This window comes from Monodelphis domestica, chromosome 5 (assembly GCF_027887165.1).
Source record: "Monodelphis domestica isolate mMonDom1 chromosome 5, mMonDom1.pri, whole genome shotgun sequence".
Lineage (NCBI taxonomy): Eukaryota > Metazoa > Chordata > Mammalia > Didelphimorphia > Didelphidae > Monodelphis > Monodelphis domestica.
Genome location: NC_077231.1, coordinates 118,342,285 through 118,360,620, shown reverse-complemented (window position 1 = coordinate 118,360,620; position 18,336 = coordinate 118,342,285). Strand labels below are relative to the sequence as shown.

Below are 18,336 nucleotides of genomic sequence, written 5' to 3'. Positions count from 1 at the left end.
GAGACAATGTATATTAACATTATTGGGTTACTGGATTTACATATAATACATATGTTATTACTGCTTTGTGATAAATATTTATGGCAGCAACTAGAAGGAATCAGGAGAGAATGAACTAATTAATAGATTAAATAGATTAATAGATTAATAGATTAAAAAGGCTGAGAATTGTAATGCTGGCTTGGCAGCCTAATATGTTTCTAGTCATTACTTAATTTGCCTCACCTTTATAATAAGCACTGTAATAAAAAGATGGCTTTCAATTATCATTATTATTCACTAATTTCTGAAGACTTTTAATGTGTTTGATGTTGACACGTTAAAAATCAATCAGTTTTATATTATATAAAAATTTTATAAGCACGGGGCACTTAAAATACTGAGAGACACAACCAATAGGCATCCCTCTCTTGAATAGTCTATTGTCTCCTCTTTAGAGAAACAAAGCATATGCCTACATCAAAAGATCTGAAGAGTGGCAACAAAAGCCCAAAAGAACCATAATCATTAGCACTGGGTTTCAATCTTAGAGGTAATAGGTGGGTCTTTAAATGGGAAATCTGGCTTCCAGGTGGCAGATAGAAAAGGATAAGGAAGGGAATTTGGACAATGTGGTTATATCTCAAGTATGAAGACTCTTCAGAGCTAATGCCATGAAAAGGAACATGATGATGAAGAAAAGGGAATGGAATCCCAGTCCAATAAGAGACAGTGGCTAATTTTCCATGTCTTTAGTAAATGTAATTCTCTCTAATCCTGAAATGATGAAGACTAAAACAATTTCCCAATGTCCTGTTAACTATCTTTCCTATAAAAAATCCCTTCCTCCTTTAAAAATTCTCTAAAAATCAGTTACCCCATGATGCCATTCCTGAATAACTCTTAGCTTATTTGTCCTGACTTCTATGAATATAAACACTATTTAACTTTGAGAATTTAAGATTATTTAAAGGCCAATGCTAACTAATTCCAAATAAGTTGCACATATTTTTTACTGCATCTCTTTATGCTGCTGCTCACAACAGAGATTAAGCAAAAGAGTCTGTGGATAAATGTTGTTCATGAAAAAGAGGGAAAAACTCAAAAGGATGTCCTAAAAATGATAATTCAATGGAATAATTTTTATGTGTAGTATATAAAACAGTTAGAAAATGTTTTCCCTGTGAATGTAGGCTTCTACCATCAGAAAACTCACTTGCTGAAGCATTCACCGTGCCTGTGTAATTTGCCAGATCCAGAAGGATTGTGGGGAATGTTGGATGCAGAAGGTAAAGATGGTGGAGCCCAGGTGGCTCAGTTCCTGAGTTGAGATCCTAACAGGAAAAGAAAAAAATGAAAGAAAAGTACAAACCCATACATATCCTGCTCAGCTACTTCAGAGGGCAGAGGATAAATCTGGCTAAGATTGAATTCCTTTCACAGTAAAAGACTAAATCCTCTTCCCATGAGAAGGATCTCCAATTACAAGGCAAAACCCTACATATCCAGAAACAAGAGGTTTTACTTTTTAAATATATGAAAATCCTTGGACCACTAACTTTCCCTTATTGCTAAAAATGTTCTCACCAAAAGAGGCGGGGGGGGGGGGGGGGGGGGGGGGCGGAATTGGTCAAGCAGTTCCTTAAAAAGTCAATAGGCCATTCTGAAGAATATCATTTTGACAGAGGAAATGGCAGTAAAATATTCTCTTTCATAGTTTTACTCACTGAATTGGATGGTTCTGCTGATACGCCTTCAGCCCAAAAGAGAAAAACAGATTTCTGATCTGATGTCATCACTGAAATAGCTGCTGATTCTTTCATGTGACATGAGAAACTGGAATTCCAAATGATTGTGCCTGAGTTACCATCTACCACCACCACCTGAAAAGCAGGAAACATACAGAGTAAGTACAATCAAGTTCTTGGAAATTTGTGAGAAATCAGAAAAAGGAAAGCAATATTGAAAACTATAGAATGTGGCAACAGATTTTGCCACGGGCAAAGTCCACCCTTGCCCATGATGCCAGGGTTTCCTGACTGGTGGTGAATAATCAGTCAACTAAAATAACAAACGGAAGATAGCTTAATCATAACAGCCATGGGATTGCTTTGCATCTAACAGCTGCTCTGCCATCCTTCTGGTCTTTATTTTTATACCCATTTTCTTGGCATGCAGGTACACAAAATCAAAGAGAGATAATTGGAAAAGTGATACATTAACTTTTAACAAATCACTTGATTAACATTCTATATTTTTGTATTGTGATTAAAGACAGAATAAAGGTTACACACAAAATAAATTATTTCATCACAGGTGGCTTGATTTTCTCATTACCCTGTGAGGTTTTGTGCTTACAATTGTAATATTTAAATTAGTCGTGGGGCTTAAATTGTTGTAGATAAAAGAGTGGGAGCCATAAACTGTGAGATTTAAAATGGTTGAGGTCTTAAACTGTAGTGATTAAAATAGTGGAAGATATAAATTGTGATAGATATAAGAGAGGGTGAGTAAATTTGACCACAGAAATATGTTTCACTACAGTGTCTTGGGTTTTAAAATCAAATATAAGGTGGTCGCCAGGGAAATATTCCCAATTATTCAAATACCCAAGTCAATTGGGTTTTATAGAGATTTTAATTAACAATACAATGAGTAATCAAAGAAAGAGAGAGAGAGAGTAAGAAAGGAATAAGTATGAAGAGCCTCAAGCCAATATGGCCTAGACCTGAGTCTTAAAAGAGAAATCAGTCAGTTTTTTATAACTCACCATAAGATCTGTCTAAGTAAGGAATTCTACTGACACCAGGCCAGCAGCATCTCAGCTGCTTTCACCAGCTCCCTCCTCCATCTGAATGTTTCAGAATCAGTCTCCTCAGAATGAGTCTCTCCAATCTGAATGTTTCAGAAATGACTTCCCAGCTCTCCCCTGAGCTCTTATTTTTAAGGGCAAAATCTCCTCTGTCACCTCCCCTAAGTCCTTACATCTACCAATCACTGTAGATGTTTCTAAAGGACCGCCCATTCTTAGTCCACACCTAAGAAGGTGTGGATTTTTGAGTAATTCACACCAGGAAAGCTCTGAGTAAGTTTTCCAGTTCTTTGTTCCTTGTAAATTCACAAGTTGCTTGACCTTTATAGGTACTTAGCTTAAGAAAAGTATGGGTTTAAGTACTTTTCATTGTTCAGAAAAGAGTTTCCAGCTTTATCTTCCCCTAGGGCAGACCCAAGTAGGTAAAGTAGAATTCTCACATTCCTGCTTTAAGTAGAGTTCACGGCCCAAATGGGGAATAGTCTTAATCCAATCTTATAAAGTAGGGTCTGGGAAATTTTAAGGTTTACACAATCAAGGAAAATTACTTATTGCTTTTAATAAAATGGAATAATTAATCAGCAGTTCTTAGAAGACAATTCAACAATCATATCATTGAGGCTGAGGGGTACTGGGAACATAATTCAAATTTAGACTGGTGGCTTCTAGGGAGTTCCTGAGTTACTGATTTGTGTAATCAAGTCACTGAGGCATACTGAAGCTCGATGTACTTGTACTTATCACTTGGGCCTCTATGGTTGATTTGTGTGCTGGCTTCATGAAAAAGTTTTGGGCTTGGCCTGTAGCTGCGGTTTTGCTGGGAATTATGTACCTAAATGAAAGTTAACCCATGATAGTCTTTTTGGGATTGGGTTTAAGGGTCTGATCTTTTGGTGATATTTTTAGGGAATTAGAGTACAGGTGTTTTGCTCTTGCATTATTTCTTTTGAGACTAAAGGGAATAATAATCATGCCAATTCATAGGTAAGGGGCATTGATGAAAGAGGTCATATAAAGGGGTATAGAGTGTGCAGTCACATCTCACCAAGGACCATTCTGTGGTCTTCCCAGCTACCACGCGTGACTCTGTCAAGGTGTCGTGGTCTGATGGCTCCCAACAAGGTTTCACTACTTAAATGCAATGAACTATGTAATATTTATTGGGAAAGGAAATGGGAATTTGGGAAACAGGGATAATGGGAGGTTTGTAGCAAGGTATGGAGGGGAGAGAGGGAATATTGCTTGGTGAGGCAAGGGAGGGAGATGCCCCCTGCTGAGAGGAAGCGTCAGGGGTCAGATAAGAACTGTTTTTCCTGGAATGACTAAACTGAAGTTCAGCTCCCTCTGTGACCAGAAAAGATGGTCCACTTATCTGACTGCAAATTCAAATAATATAACAACTAAAGGAATATTAATGAATCAAGAGTTTTTTGAAATCTGTCTCTTTGTGGCCCTGGCAAATGTCAGAAAGAGAAACATCTTTCTGTAGCCCACAGGAAATGCAAAAGAATAACATTTTTAGCAGCCCTGCAGACTCTGAACTATGCAAGTTCCAGGGAGACCAAAAATGGGTCAATCAATTAATAACATTAAGTTCCTTATGTGATCCAAGAACTGTGTTAAATGCTAGGTATTTAAAAAAAAAAAAGCAAAAGATAGGCTCTGCCTTTAAGAAGCTTACAGTCTAACAGAAAAAACAACATGCAAACAAATATTTACAAATCAAGCTATAGTCAGAATGAATAGGAAATAATTTAAAAGAATGAAAGTATTGGAATTAAGAGGGGTTGACAATGGCCTCTTATAGGACGTAGGATTTTAGTTTGAACTTAAAAGAAGCCAGGGAGGTCAGCAGTTGGAGCAAAAGAAAGAGAACATTCCAAGTATGAGGGACAGTCAGAAAGAATACCCAGAGACAAGATATGAAATGTTTTGTTTCTGAAATAGTCAGAAGGCTAGTGTCACTGAATTGAAGAGTATATGTTGGGGAGTAAGTCCAGAAGACTGGAAAGGTGGGAAGGGGATAGTTAGGAAGGGTTCTGAATGCCAAAGAATTATGGGTTTGCTTATGGAGGTAAGAGGAAGTCAATAGAATTTATTGAATAAGATGGTGGCATAAGACTTGTACTTTAGGAAAAATCATTTTAGTGGCTGAACGGAGAATAGATTAGAGTGGGGAGAGGTAGATCCACCAGCAGCCTATTGAAATAGTCTAGGTTTGAGGTAATGAAAGCCTGTACCTGGGTGGTGGTAGTGTCAGAAGAGAGGAGATTCCTCAAGACATGCTGAAAAAACAATGTAATTAACATATCTAGACAACAGTTTAGATACTGGGGCAGGGGTGGGGGGATAGGGGTGAAATAGTGATAAATCTGGGATGATTCCTAGATTGTGAGCCTAAGGGACTAGGAAAATGATGTTGCCTTTTACAGTAATAGGGAAGGTGGGAGGGAGAGAGGATTTAGGGGGAAAGAGAAAGAGTTATTTTGAACATATTAAGTTTAGGATGTGTACTGGACATCCAGTTCAAGATATCCAAAAGGCATTTGAAGATGTAAGACTGAAGTTTAATGGAGTTTGGGGCAGCAGAAAATTAATAAGAGATAGAGAAAGGCAGCAACGGATTAGAAGAAAGAGCACAGAACTTACAATCAAAGGACCCAGGCCTGAATCTTGGGATTTATGACTCACTACCTAAAACTGCAGTCATTTAATATCTCTGGGCCTCAATTTCTTCTCAGATCTAGATTAGATTATCTCCAAGGTCTTTTGTATCTAAAATATAATCTTACTACTATCTGTAAATCTGGCAGGAGTTGTGGAGTAGGCAGTTGTAGGACAGGATTGAGCACCAAAAAGTGTAGAATCATATAGAAAAGTTACTCAAGAAAATGTTACCATTAAATTTTCAAGAAGAGGCAAATATCCAGCACTAATCCTGAAATCCTTGACTTTAAACCAAAACCCAAAAACACCCATCTAAAAGCTCACCCTAAACAGCATGGTGTGGGAGAAAAAGTTCTGACCAGGAAACTAATTAGGCAAATCAGGTTCTAGTCCTGCTTCTGACTCACCCTGGCCTCAATTTTGCCACCAATAAAACAATAATCTGGAAGGTCCTTTTAAGCAATCCCACACACAAGCATTCTGCTTCCATGATCAAGACCTCTAACTATCCTTTATCTGATAATAATTTCCTATTACTACATCTCTTTGTATATCTTATCCCTTCTGACCTTATTCTTTATCCTTTATTATGTGGCCCATAATCTCTCCCACCCTCAGGTCTTCTCCAGTCTGATTTGTCATTCTCCACCCTTCCCTACCTTGACTACTTATTGAATTGGTCCAACTGTGTCCTACTCTCTAATTCTCTTTTCCTTTGTCTATCCCTGCTCATGCCTTACAAGGCCATACTCCATCACTCCCATCATCCACTTCTCTGCTCCCACTGATGTAATTGAAGGTAGAGAAGTCAGACCACTACTTTGTTCAACCAGCAGCAAGGCAATCCTTTTACTCCTTCCTAATTGATTCTCTAGTCTATCCACTACAGCACCTATTCACCCTCTATTCTCTCAAACCACCCACAATACCTGTTCTACAAATCTCTGAGCAAGGACTCTGTTTCACATTCTACTGAGAAAATTGAGGCCATTTCACAAAAGCTCCCTCTCCTCCCTTCCTTCTCACCTTATAGATGTACAGAATCTCCTATTATTTCCTTATTACTTCAGTCTCTGATGAGGTGGGCCTTCTTGCCAAGGCCAAATCCTTTACATGAACTTTTGATTTTCTTCCCTACCATCTTTCTTCCCACTCTCATCACCCACCCTCATTCTCTTTTTCAATCACTTCCTAGCTATTGGCTCCTTTCCTGCTACAAATACACCTGTGTCTTTTCTATCCTTAAAAAAATAAAGTCACTAGATCCCACCATCTCCAAATCATAACTCATTTTCTCCTTCCTAAAAACTTTCTATTTCTCAAACTTCTCTATTTCTATTGTGGGTACCACTATCCTTTCAGTCACCTTGACTTTCCTTCTCCCTCATCTCTTCCTCTCCCCCCACTACCATTCCCAATAAGTTGTTGTCTTAGAAACAATATCCTAAACCCCTTTTCTTTATGTAAGTTAGGCTAGTTGAGTTTTTGTTTCTTTCCTTAAAAGTTATCAAAATCATCCTTAATTTGACTGGCTCCGGGGACTAAAGGCTCAGGCTATTGACATCCCTTCCAAGTCACATGAGTACAAAAATCCATGAGGAACTACATGTACCTTCTGAGGTTTGGGTAGTGGAACTCAGCATCTTCCCTCAAAGCCTGTCCCATTTTTTTCTTTTTTTTTTAATTCCAAACTTTATAAACATCAAACACAAACATTTCCATATATAAAGAAAACAGATTTTATATGAAACTGTGAATTCACATCACAAACAGGAAAAATTTATATTCAATTTAACACAGTAATACCAAAGTTACCTAAGTAGTCTCTGTCTCCTGTTCTGAACCGCCTTCTGTTTTGCGTATTGCTTTAAAAAAATATTTCATTTATGCTCATTCCTTTTTTTCCCCTTCTTTTTTTGGGTATTTCCATCATTACCACCCCATTCTCCCATATTTCTCTACCAAACCCCAAAAATATATTGTAATAAATATGTGTATTTAAGCAAAACAACTCCACACATAGGGAATGTCTGATAATATACTTCATTCTGCACCTCTATTACTGTCAAGGTCATCACTGTCTTCCCATTCACTTAAATTCCCATCCTTTTTTCTTTTTCATTCTTCCTTATCTCACAACTCCTATCATTTCTACCTCTACAACATTTTTAATCTTTTATCTTCTCTCCACTCCCATAGTCACCACCCTAGATCTAGTACTCATAACCTCTTCCCCAGGCTATTATAATAGCCTCCAAATTGGTCTCCCTAAGGTAAACAGAACTTAAGAAAAGTTTGATATGAAAAACCTTAGGAGAAAAATAAATGGGAATAGAAAGGAATATACCTTTTCCTCAGCAGCATATGGCACCTTCACAAAAATTGACCATATAATAGGACATAAAAACCTCACAAACAAATGTAGAAAAGCAGAACTATTAAATGCATCCTTTCCAGACCATAATACAATAAAAATTATTTTCAATAAAAGATAGCAGAAAGACTAAAAATTCATTGGAAAATAAATAAGTTTATCATAAAGAATGAGTGCATCAAAAAAATCATAAAACCAACCAATAATTTCATTAAGGATCCCAGTTTTGGGGTCCAAAACCCACTTTTTGATAAAACACTGCTGGGAAAATTGGAAGACAGTATGGGAGAGATTAGGTTTAGATCAACATCTCACACCCTACACCAAGATAAACTCAGAATGGGTGAATGACCTGAATATAAAGAAGGAAACTATAAGCAAATTAGGCAAACACAGAATAGTATATTTGTCAGATCTTTGGGAAAGGAAAGACTTTAAAACCAAGCAAGAGCTAGAAAAAAATCACATAATGTAAAATCAATAATTTTGATTACATCAAATTAAAAAGGTTCTGTACAAACAAAACCAATGCAACCACAATTAGAAGGGAAGCAACAAATTGGGAAACAATCTTCCTTACAAAAATCTCTGACAAAGGTTTAATTACTCAAAGTTATAAAGAGCTAACCAATTGTACAAAAATTCAAGCCATTCTCCAATTGATAAATGGACAAGAGACATGAATAGGCAATTTTCAGTTAAAGAAATTAAAACTATTAATAAGGACATGAAAAAGTGTTCTAAATCTCTTATAATCAGAGAAATGCAAATCAAAACAACTCTGAGGCATCACCTCACACCTAGCAGATTGGCTAACATGACAGCAAAGGAAAGTAATGAATGCTGGAGGGGGTCTGGCAAAGTTGGGATATTAATGCACTGCTGGTGGAGTTGTGAACTGATCCAACCACTCTGGAGGGCAATTTGGAACTATGCCCAAAGGGCGCTAAAAAACTGTCTGCCCTTTGATCCAGACATACAACTGCTGGGTTTGTACCCCAAAGAGACAATAAGGAAAAAGATGTGTACAAGAATATTCATAGCTGCGCTCTTTGTGGTGGCAAAAAAATTGGAAAATAAGGGGATACCCATCAATTGGGGAATGGCTGAACAAATTGTGGTATATGGTGGCGATGGAATACTATTGTTTTCAAAGGAATAATAAAGTGGAGGAATTCCATGTGAACTATAACGACCTCCAGGAATTGATGTAGAGTGAGAAGGAGAGAACCAGGAAAACATTGTACACTGAGACTGATACACTGTGGTACAATCGATTGTAACAGACTTCTCCATTAGTGGCAATGCAAAGACCCTGAACAACTCAGAGGAACCTATGAGAAAAACCAGTATCCACATCCAGAAGAAACACTGAAGGAGTAAAAACACACATAAAAAAAAAAACTGCTTGAATACATGGGTCGAAGGGAAATGGTTGGGGATGTAGACTCTAAATGAATATCCTAGTGTAAATAACAACATGGAAATAGGTTCTGATCAAGGACACAAGTAATACCCAATGAAATTGCGGTTGGCTGGGGGAAGAGTGGGTGAAGGGGAGGCAGGGAAACAATGTGATTATTGTAACCAAGGAATAATGTTCTAAATTGACTAAATAAACTTATTCAAAGAAAAAAAAGAAAAAAATAATTTCATTAAGGAGCACAGCAACAAGAAGACAATATACCAATATTTATGGGATGCTGCCAAAACTGTAGTTGTGTGGAAATGTATATCTCTAAATTCTTAACCCCCCCAAAAAAACTAGAAGAACAAATTTTAAAATGTACTCTTAAAAAAAGAACAAATCAAATGGTTCTCCCCACTTCAAGTTTCTTCTCATTCTAATATATCCTCCACATAGTTACTAAAAGTGATTTTCCTAAAGCCCAGGCTTGTCCATATCAATTAATAAATTCCAATAGCTCCTTATTATCTCTAGGATCAAATATAAACTCCACTTGGTATTTAATGTCTTTCACAACCTGGATCCAATCTACCTTTCCAAACTTATTATACATGCATGCTACAATCTAGTCAAATTTGCTTTCTTCCTTTTCCTTACACATGATCTTTGTATGTCTGCAAATGGAGTTAGTCCATTCTTCCTGGGATGTACTCCTGCCTCACTTTTGCTTCTTAGAATCCTTAGTTTCATTCAAGGTAAAGCTCAAGGGTCCCCCTTTCTACCTGAAACCCTTCCTGATCTCCACAGCTCTAATGATCCCCATCCCTGTTATCTTTTATCTATTTTGTATTTTCTTGCATAGGTATAAGGCGCCTCTTACATATACATTAGAAGCTACTTTTTGGAACAAGGATTGCTTCATTTGTCTCTAGCAAATAACACATAGCCACCCTTAAGACATTAAATAGTAATGGACTGACTTATTGATTGCCTATACTTAGAATGCATTCCCCTCCTGTCCCTTTATCTCTCCCTCTCAAAATTCTTCTTCAAAATTCAACACAAATAGCTTCTCACTCCTCAATTTTTCATATACTCTATAATATAGTACAAGTTTTGCTTGTAGGAAATATTCTATGTATACACATAGTATCCCCACAGAAGAATACAAGCTCCTTCAAGAAAAGGGATCATTTCATTTTCATTTGTATCCTCAGCACCTTGTATAGTGCCTTAGTGCCTTACTAGGTACTCAACAAATGTTTGTTGAAATGAACTGCCAGATTTATTCTTCAAGCTTTAGTTCAAGTGTTAAATCTTCATGAAGCTTTCTCTGACTTAAAATCCTACTGATCTTTTCTCTTTCTTATTAAATTCTACTTAAAATCAATACCACACAATTTTAGTTGTTCTCTAAAGGTTTGTGTTTGTTTCATAACTAAACTATAGACTTCTAGAGGATAGAAAGAGTATCTTATCCTTTTCCCAATACTTTGTGATATGAATCATTATTTATAAGTATTTACTGACTAACAAATGAATTTCTGCAATTTTACCTTTTTCATTCCGTCTCCATACTGTGCCTCCAGGAGGAAATCCAAGGTCTGGTCATTTGTGAAATATCCAGGAGTAGGTTGGCTAAGAGTGTAAACAAAGGAAACACTCAGAGTGACAAGGAAGTTCCCTCCCTCTTCTCATGTACAGGTCCCAGGCATCAAACTGGGCAATTACTCTAGGCAATGCTAAGATATAGATAGGGAAGGAAAATGGAATTATAAAAAATAAAAGACACTACAATAGATATATTGCAAACCTGTACAGGCCTTGGAAATTCAGTACCCAATGATGTGCAAGGTCTTGACCCCGAAGTAGGACAAGACCTTGTCTGGTTGTGATGAGAAGGTTGCTGCAGTTGCTGTCTGGAGCTTTTACCATCTGAAGGAATTCAACATCATCACTAAGGGAAATAAAACATCAGCAATTTATGTTCTCTGGCCCTTCTGATTGCCCTTTGAATACTGATATCCTTATATTCTCTCACCTTCACTTACCAAATGGGAATACTGCCAAAATCTACCTAACTTGATTTTCTTGATCCTTAGGATACATACTGAGAACACTCCTTGTTGGTCCTCATATAATATCAAGAGAGGCACACAAGAGAGTATTTCTTGGACACACCTCCCAATTAAGTATTCTAGGAGCGTGGGAAAGATGATCAGGACAAAATTACAGAAAGATGGAAGATAAAGTATGATGGAAAAACTGAATGCCTGAATCTTGCATTACAATCAGACAGGTTGAACATAATCAAATTATTTAATGTCTGTAAAATTGGGACCATAGCATTTATTACTTATGTACCTCCTAGAGATACAAAGAGAGTTAGTAACAGAATGCTAAAAAAGCCCTTTAAAGTCCCAAAGAGAAAAGCAAAAATTACAGTGAAAGTCTATTAATATAAGATACTCCCCCAATAAGATAATAAATAAGAAAATAGGGTTATCATGCTAACGTGATTTATGCAAAAATAGAAAAAAATGCTCAAACTGAAGGAAGTATATGGATAAACTATGGAGTAAGTATTTTATTACAGTCTTGTTATAGACTAAAAAAGTTTAAAAGATTCCTGGGTCCTTTATACCTGATAAATAAATGCTAGCTATGAATGCATGCATCATCACCTGTCCCTGCAAGACTTAAAAGTATATTTATGCACTTCCTAACTGTGTGACCTTGGGCAAGTCACCTAATGCCTACTGCCTACCTTTACCACTCTTCTGCCTCAGAATTGATATTTAGATTCTAAAGTAGTAGGAAAGGTGGGTTTTTTAATTTAAAAAAATTATATATGCAAGGCAACTAGGTGGCTTAGTAGATAGAGCATCAGACCTGGAGTCAGGAGGACTTGGGTTCAAATCTGGTTTTAGACACTTCCTAGCTGTGTGACCTTGAGCAAGTCATTTAACCCCATATGCCTAAGTCTTCCCCTTCTGATTTAGAGTTATTACTGAGAAAGAAGGTAAGGGATAGGGAAAGAAGGAAGGAAGGGATGGAGTGAGGGAAGAAGGGAGTGAGGGAGGAAGGGAGGGAGGGAGGGAGGAAGGAAGGGAGAGAGGGAGTGAGGAAGGGAGGGAGGAAGGGAGGAAGGGAGGGAGGGAGGGAGGGAGGAAGGGAGGAAGGGAGGGAGGGAGGGAGGGAGGAAGGGAGAGAGGGAGTGAGGAAGGGAGGGAGGAAGGGAGGGAGGGAGGAAGGGAGGGAGGGAAGGAGGGAGGGAGGAAGGGAGGGAGAGAGGAAGGAAGGAAGGAAGGAAGGAAGGAAGGAAGGAAGGAAGGAAGGAAGGAAGGAAGGAAGGAAGGAAGGAAGGAAGGAAGGAAGGGAGGGAGGGAGGAAGGAAGGAAGGAAGGAAGGAAGGAAGGAAGGAAGGAAGGAAGGAAGGAAGGAAGGAAGGAAGGGAGGGAGGGAGGGAGGGAGGGAGGGAGGAAGGAAGGAAGGAAGGAAGGAAGGAAGGAAGGAAGGAAGGAAGGAAGGAAGGAAGGAAGGAAGGAAGGAAGGAAGGAAGAAGGAAGGAAGGAAGGAAGGAAGGAAGGAAGGAAGGAAGGAAGGAAGGAAGGAAGGAAGGAAGGAAGGAAGGAAGGAAGGAAGGAAGGAAGGGGAGGGGAGGGAGGGAGGGAGGGAGGGAGGGAGGGAGGGAGGGAGGGAGGGAGGGAGGAAGGAAGGAAGGAAGGAAGGGAGGGAGGGAGGGAGGGAGGGAGGGAGGGAGGGAGGGAGGGAGGGAGCTAGGGAGGGAAGGAGGAGACCATGACATGCTTTTCCACATAAACTGATATTACTGACAAACTAATATACAGCAACAGGTGCACATGGTGGCATATTATAATTAATACAGTCTGTTTGCTATTCCTGTGATTCAGACAGCACTGTAGGATCCTATAGCACATGGGTATCTGCTGATTAACCAAGTTGCTTTACCATAAACAAAGCTAGAAGACATCAGTCCTACCTATAAACCTCGATGAACTCAGACATATTAATAGATCTTCTCTTCTCCCACTCTGGTTCCTCTAGTTGCAAAGAAGGCGGTGAGCTGTCCCGGTTTTGGGCCTGGACAAAAATATCCCTCAGAGCGACAGCCTGAACATTACCTAGCATCACAAGAAGAAACCAACACTGAATTAATAAGCTAATCACAGAGTCCAGGTTGTACAAGAGGATCCAACACAGCCTGACTAGACGGATCTGACCCAGAAAAGAATAGGGAAGTGACTAAGGCAACTGAAAGATTACTTGCCTCTTAGGAGATATAATAGGGAAGACCAGGGTCAGCACAAGCAAGTGGACAGGGAAGACTCCTAGGCCTCTGCCAGCAGGAGCTACTGTGGGGGACAGGCTAAAGTCTCTCCTGCTTTCATCATGTCCCATGAGAGAGGCCTCATCAAACCCTTAGGCAGAACAGCAACAGAATCTAGTTTTGCTTCTTACCAAAGCCAAACAGGATATAAATTGCTCCGTGTGTGGTAATGAAAACCTGAGGACCAATTAGATTCCCCTCTCTCATGATGTTGTATTTCACAGGCCGGCCCATAGGAATCCCTGTCTTCCCTGAAATTAGCAGGAAACAGAGATCTCCCTGTAAAAGTGAAAAGAAAAGGTTGGTAGCTATAAAAGAAAGTGATAAGCTAATGGCAGGCACCATTTCCTATCAAACATCATACTGGAATGAATGGCAAAGATTATCTGACTTATCCCCCTTAGTTGAAATCCTCAGTCAGTTAGCCTCATTAACACATCCCAGAATCAGTATACATATAGTCAAAATTATGTTGCTCATCATCTACTAGTATGAAGGTAAAAAGAATCCCTCATACTAATGGAACTAAAAATGCACAAAGGTAAATGCCCAGGCAAGGTAAATACCAGCTATTAGATCATCCTTCCATCCTCAGTAACCAGCCCAGTTTAGGGTGTGGCTACAGATTAGGGGAAGGCCAGAAGGTCTTCTTCACTAACATAAGAAGACACCAGGAAATCTAGAATTTTCACCCCCCTGTAAAAGTAATGATTATTCCCAATAAAGTTTCCATTGGTTACCATCAGCATCTCTGGCCCTTCTGTCCCTGCTATATTTCACAATCACTCTTCTTATTGCCTTCGAAGACCCCAGACTGTTATCAAACAGGACCTGCAGGCCTATTCCTGCTGCTAACAGCTTTCTATTGACATTTCTAATTCAGCATTTCAAAAACTGAACTCAAATTCTTTCTGTCAAATCTGTTCTTTCTCCTCATTTCTGTCTCTAAATTCTTATCCCCAGTTCTGCTCTCCCCACTAATTTTGCTCTATCTCATGCTGACACCACTATTCTACTAGTCACCAGAATTCATAGCTTCAGAGTCATCTTGTCCTTCAATTCCCATATCTAAGTGATTGCCATGTCAAGCCAATTCTACCTTCATTATCTCTTCAGTCTTTCTCTATCTTCCCATTACCATGGCAACTACTTTCGTGTATGCCCTCATCTCTTTTTACCTAAAGCTATCATAAGATCCTACTAACTAGTATTCCTGACTATACTCTATTCTTTTACCAATTTACTTTTTTTTGTACTGCTACCATAATAATCTCTTTACAATTTATTATTTTTGTACTGCTATCCTACTAATAAATGCACTGCTCTAATTTCATTCCTCTACTCAAAATCCTTTTGTCTATCCCTTTTTTATATCAAATAATACATAACCTAAAATTGTCATTCAAAGCCCTTTACAGTCTTATTACAACTTTAATTTCCAGCAATATCCCATCAACTCCCACATATCTAATATTACTGTAAATTGAACAACTTTATCTCTTATACTCATTTAGACTTCTGTCTTTACTCACACCATTTCCCCATACTAGGAATGGACTCCTACCTTTTTCCCTTTTACCTACTGCTATACCTTTCTTCCGTCCAGGTCTAAACTTAGGTGTTTCTCTGGCCCCACCTTACCAAGTGAAAGTGATTTCTCATACATCAAATATCTCATTGCCCCCAGTAGGAAATTAATCAATAAAAATATATTTCATTGAAGAGAGCAATACAAATGTGAAATGGGCTGCAGAAAGTTCCCTATCTCTTAAATTGTTTGAGCAAGATTCTGGATAACCACCTTTCACAGATCCCCTCCATTTAGTGGGATGATCTTAGATTAGTTGTCTTGGGTTTTAAGGTAAGCTACCTCCTCTGAACTAACCAGGTCCACCTCAGTCAGGACTGAAATATAGAGAACTAGACAACCTCCAGAGATGGGAGACTAACATAGGCTTAAATTTTATCAGAGACTCTATCATAGTGAGAGACCTTATATATAAATCCAATCATCTCCTTGATATACACATATCCTGAATTAAATAGGACACTATCACAGACCTTGTGTTGCTATTGCAAGGAACAAAAGAAGTCAACAAAAGATTGAAATCCATTTCTCTATTATCTTTGATTTCACCATTATTATCTCTACCACTTCCTAGGGAGAATTGCTCCCTTTATACCATCACTTAGTGTCTCCTACATAGAACAATAATTAGAATGCCATGTCCTAGATATAGCTTGGAGGAAGGAGGGAGCCAGGTGGGAAGGCATAGAACTTCTGCTGGATCTAGAGCAGGCAAGAAATTAAAGCCTCCATAAAGCCTTTTCCTTATAAAGGCCTTAATCCTAGCCTCATCCACCATCTTGAAAGAAGCCCTACCCCAGAAAGAAGCTAGAGTGGGAAGAAACCTGATTTAACCATTGCTCTTTTGTTTCCTTTTCCACAGAATCATAATCTCATCAAAGAAACTTACTCTCCACAAAGTTAGGAACTATCACTTAGTCCCTAGAGTCCCTAGACTAGATTTATTGATAATGATCAAGAAATTTGCTTCCAATTTAACAGATTCTTAAACAAAATAAATATCGTGGTTGATTCTGGCATTATTGGCCTAGGTCTTAGTTCACTGAGAATAACTAATAACTACCTACATCTGCAGGAAAAATGGGGGAAAAAAACCTTAGAAGACTACAAAAAATAAATAATTTGTTTTATTCTATCTTAAAGGAGGTGAAGTAGGGGTTGGGATTATTCTACAATTTTTTTTTACTATGGTTTTTTTCGTTTTCGTTTTTGTTTTTTACTATAGTTCAGTTGTTTCAGTCATGTCTGACCCTTTCTATCCTCCTCTGGGGTTTCCTGGCAAAGATACTAGAGTACTTGCCATTTCCTTCTCAAGCTTATTTTAAAGATGAGGAGACTGAGGTAAATGGGGTTAAGTGACTTGACCAGATAGTACTGAAGGCCAGATTTAAAGTCAGGAATAAAAGCCTGACTCCAGGCCTGGCACTATATCCACTGAAACAACTAGCAGGACCCTACAGAAAAGGCTATATCATAGTTATCTATAGGAAAGGAAAAATTTCAGTATCTGTAGAGTCCTTTTTAGGTTAAAAAAAAATTCCCATATATTATCTCTTCAGTATAGTGGGAAAACCAAGAAATAACTAAACTTGAATTGAGGTACTTCTACTTTCACAGTCTTTCAAAAATTAGGATCACCTAATTGAGGCCATACCTTTGATACCCCAGTGGTCAGAACCATGAGATCTCTAACTGCATCATCATCCAAATCTGGAAGCACCACAGCTGGGGTGGTCAAAGTCCCATTGAACAAATGGCTTGGGTTTAGAGTCCAAATGGTTTTGCCTATGGGAGAACAAGCAGAATAATTACAGCTATGTTTTTGTATTAGCAAACCTTTCACTACCACCACCACCACCACCACCCAAAAGAAGAAAAAAATTGTATTAAAGAAAAATGCAATCACCTCCTCCCTTGCTACAGCTTCATTTCATAGGCAGGGTGTGGAGGGGGGGATTTGTGTAACTAAAAAAGACAATGTATTAAATTCATATATAATTCAAAAAAAGTAACTGAAATCATCCTGGGAAAGAGCAGATGATTTTTTTCTTCCTGGAGGGGGTGTTGCAGGTGACTTATAGTGTGACTTGTCATATGTACAAGGAATAGTTATTTATTCAGAAAAACTATTCTATTGTGTCTACCAGAAGGTCACTTAAACAAATGACAAAAAAAAAACCTCTGGAAACTGCCTTCAAAGAAAGTTTATGAATCATATATGAGAACACCAATATTACTACCTGTTTTTAACCAAAATCTTGCATTTCCTGGATTAATCACACACTTTATTTTGTAGGTTTGGTTTCTAATGATTTTAAGTTGTTTCCAAGAATCAACTAGATAGTCTTTTCAAAGAACAAAAGCTAAGGGCATTCAAAAGAATGCATCAGAGCTTTACCTGATTTAGCTCTGATGAAAGCTCAAAAAAAGGCTTTAATTCTAAAAGTGGAATTCTTTTTTTTTTAACTCTTAAACCCTTACTTTCAGTCTTGGAATCAATACAGTGTATTGGTTCCAAGGCAGAAAAGTGGTAAGGGCTAGGCAATGGGGGTCAAGTGGCTTGTCGAGGGTCACACAGCTGGGAAGTGTCTGGGGACAAATATGAACCTAAGACCTCCCATCTCTGGGCCTGGCTCTCAATCCACTGAGCTACCCAGCTGCCCCCTGGAATTCTAACAATTATAAATATATAGCTCCCCAAGATAACTACTTGAAAAGAAAATAATACTCACCTGAATGTATAAATTATGGAACATTTGCTAAAAATCTGGACATGTCATTTCATAAATCATACATATTAAGTTTTTCTTATTTTTACTCCAAAATTTAACCTGAGAGGCAAAATCCAATGACAAAATGTGCCTCAGTTATGCATTTTACAGGTAGCATATAAATAATTCTAGTAGCAAAAGTGCAATTCAGCTTATTCAATTAAGTAAGCATATAAATAGCCAAATTAGCATCACTTAACAAACTTAGTTTGAATTTCTAAGTAGCTAGATTACATGTTTAAAAATTAACTCTTGGGATGCCCGTCAATTGGGGAATGGCTGAACAAATTGTGGTATATGTTGGTGATGGAATACTATTGTGCTAAAAGGAATAATAAAGTAGAGGAATTCCATGGAGACTGGAACAACCTCCAGGAAGTGATGCA

The 18,336-nt window shown here is 38.2% G+C and overlaps 1 protein-coding gene across 3 annotated transcripts in view; it reads right to left on the bottom strand.

The window, feature by feature from the left end:
- The window catches only part of FAM234B (family with sequence similarity 234 member B), a 38,640-nt gene that overhangs the window by 4,338 nt on the left and 15,966 nt on the right, over nucleotides 1–18,336 (bottom strand). For all 3 annotated transcript variants that reach the window (XM_007503695.3, XM_056799169.1, XM_056799170.1), the window contains exons 5-11: nucleotides 16,834–16,964; nucleotides 13,723–13,870; nucleotides 13,244–13,385; nucleotides 11,054–11,197; nucleotides 10,797–10,878; nucleotides 1,707–1,862; nucleotides 1,196–1,313 (exon numbers count right to left, since the gene is read on the bottom strand). In XM_007503695.3, coding sequence (XP_007503757.2) covers nucleotides 1,196–1,313; nucleotides 1,707–1,862; nucleotides 10,797–10,878; nucleotides 11,054–11,197; nucleotides 13,244–13,385; nucleotides 13,723–13,870; nucleotides 16,834–16,964 — 921 coding nt within the window. The remainder of the gene's footprint in view (nucleotides 1–1,195; nucleotides 1,314–1,706; nucleotides 1,863–10,796; nucleotides 10,879–11,053; nucleotides 11,198–13,243; nucleotides 13,386–13,722; nucleotides 13,871–16,833; nucleotides 16,965–18,336) is intronic.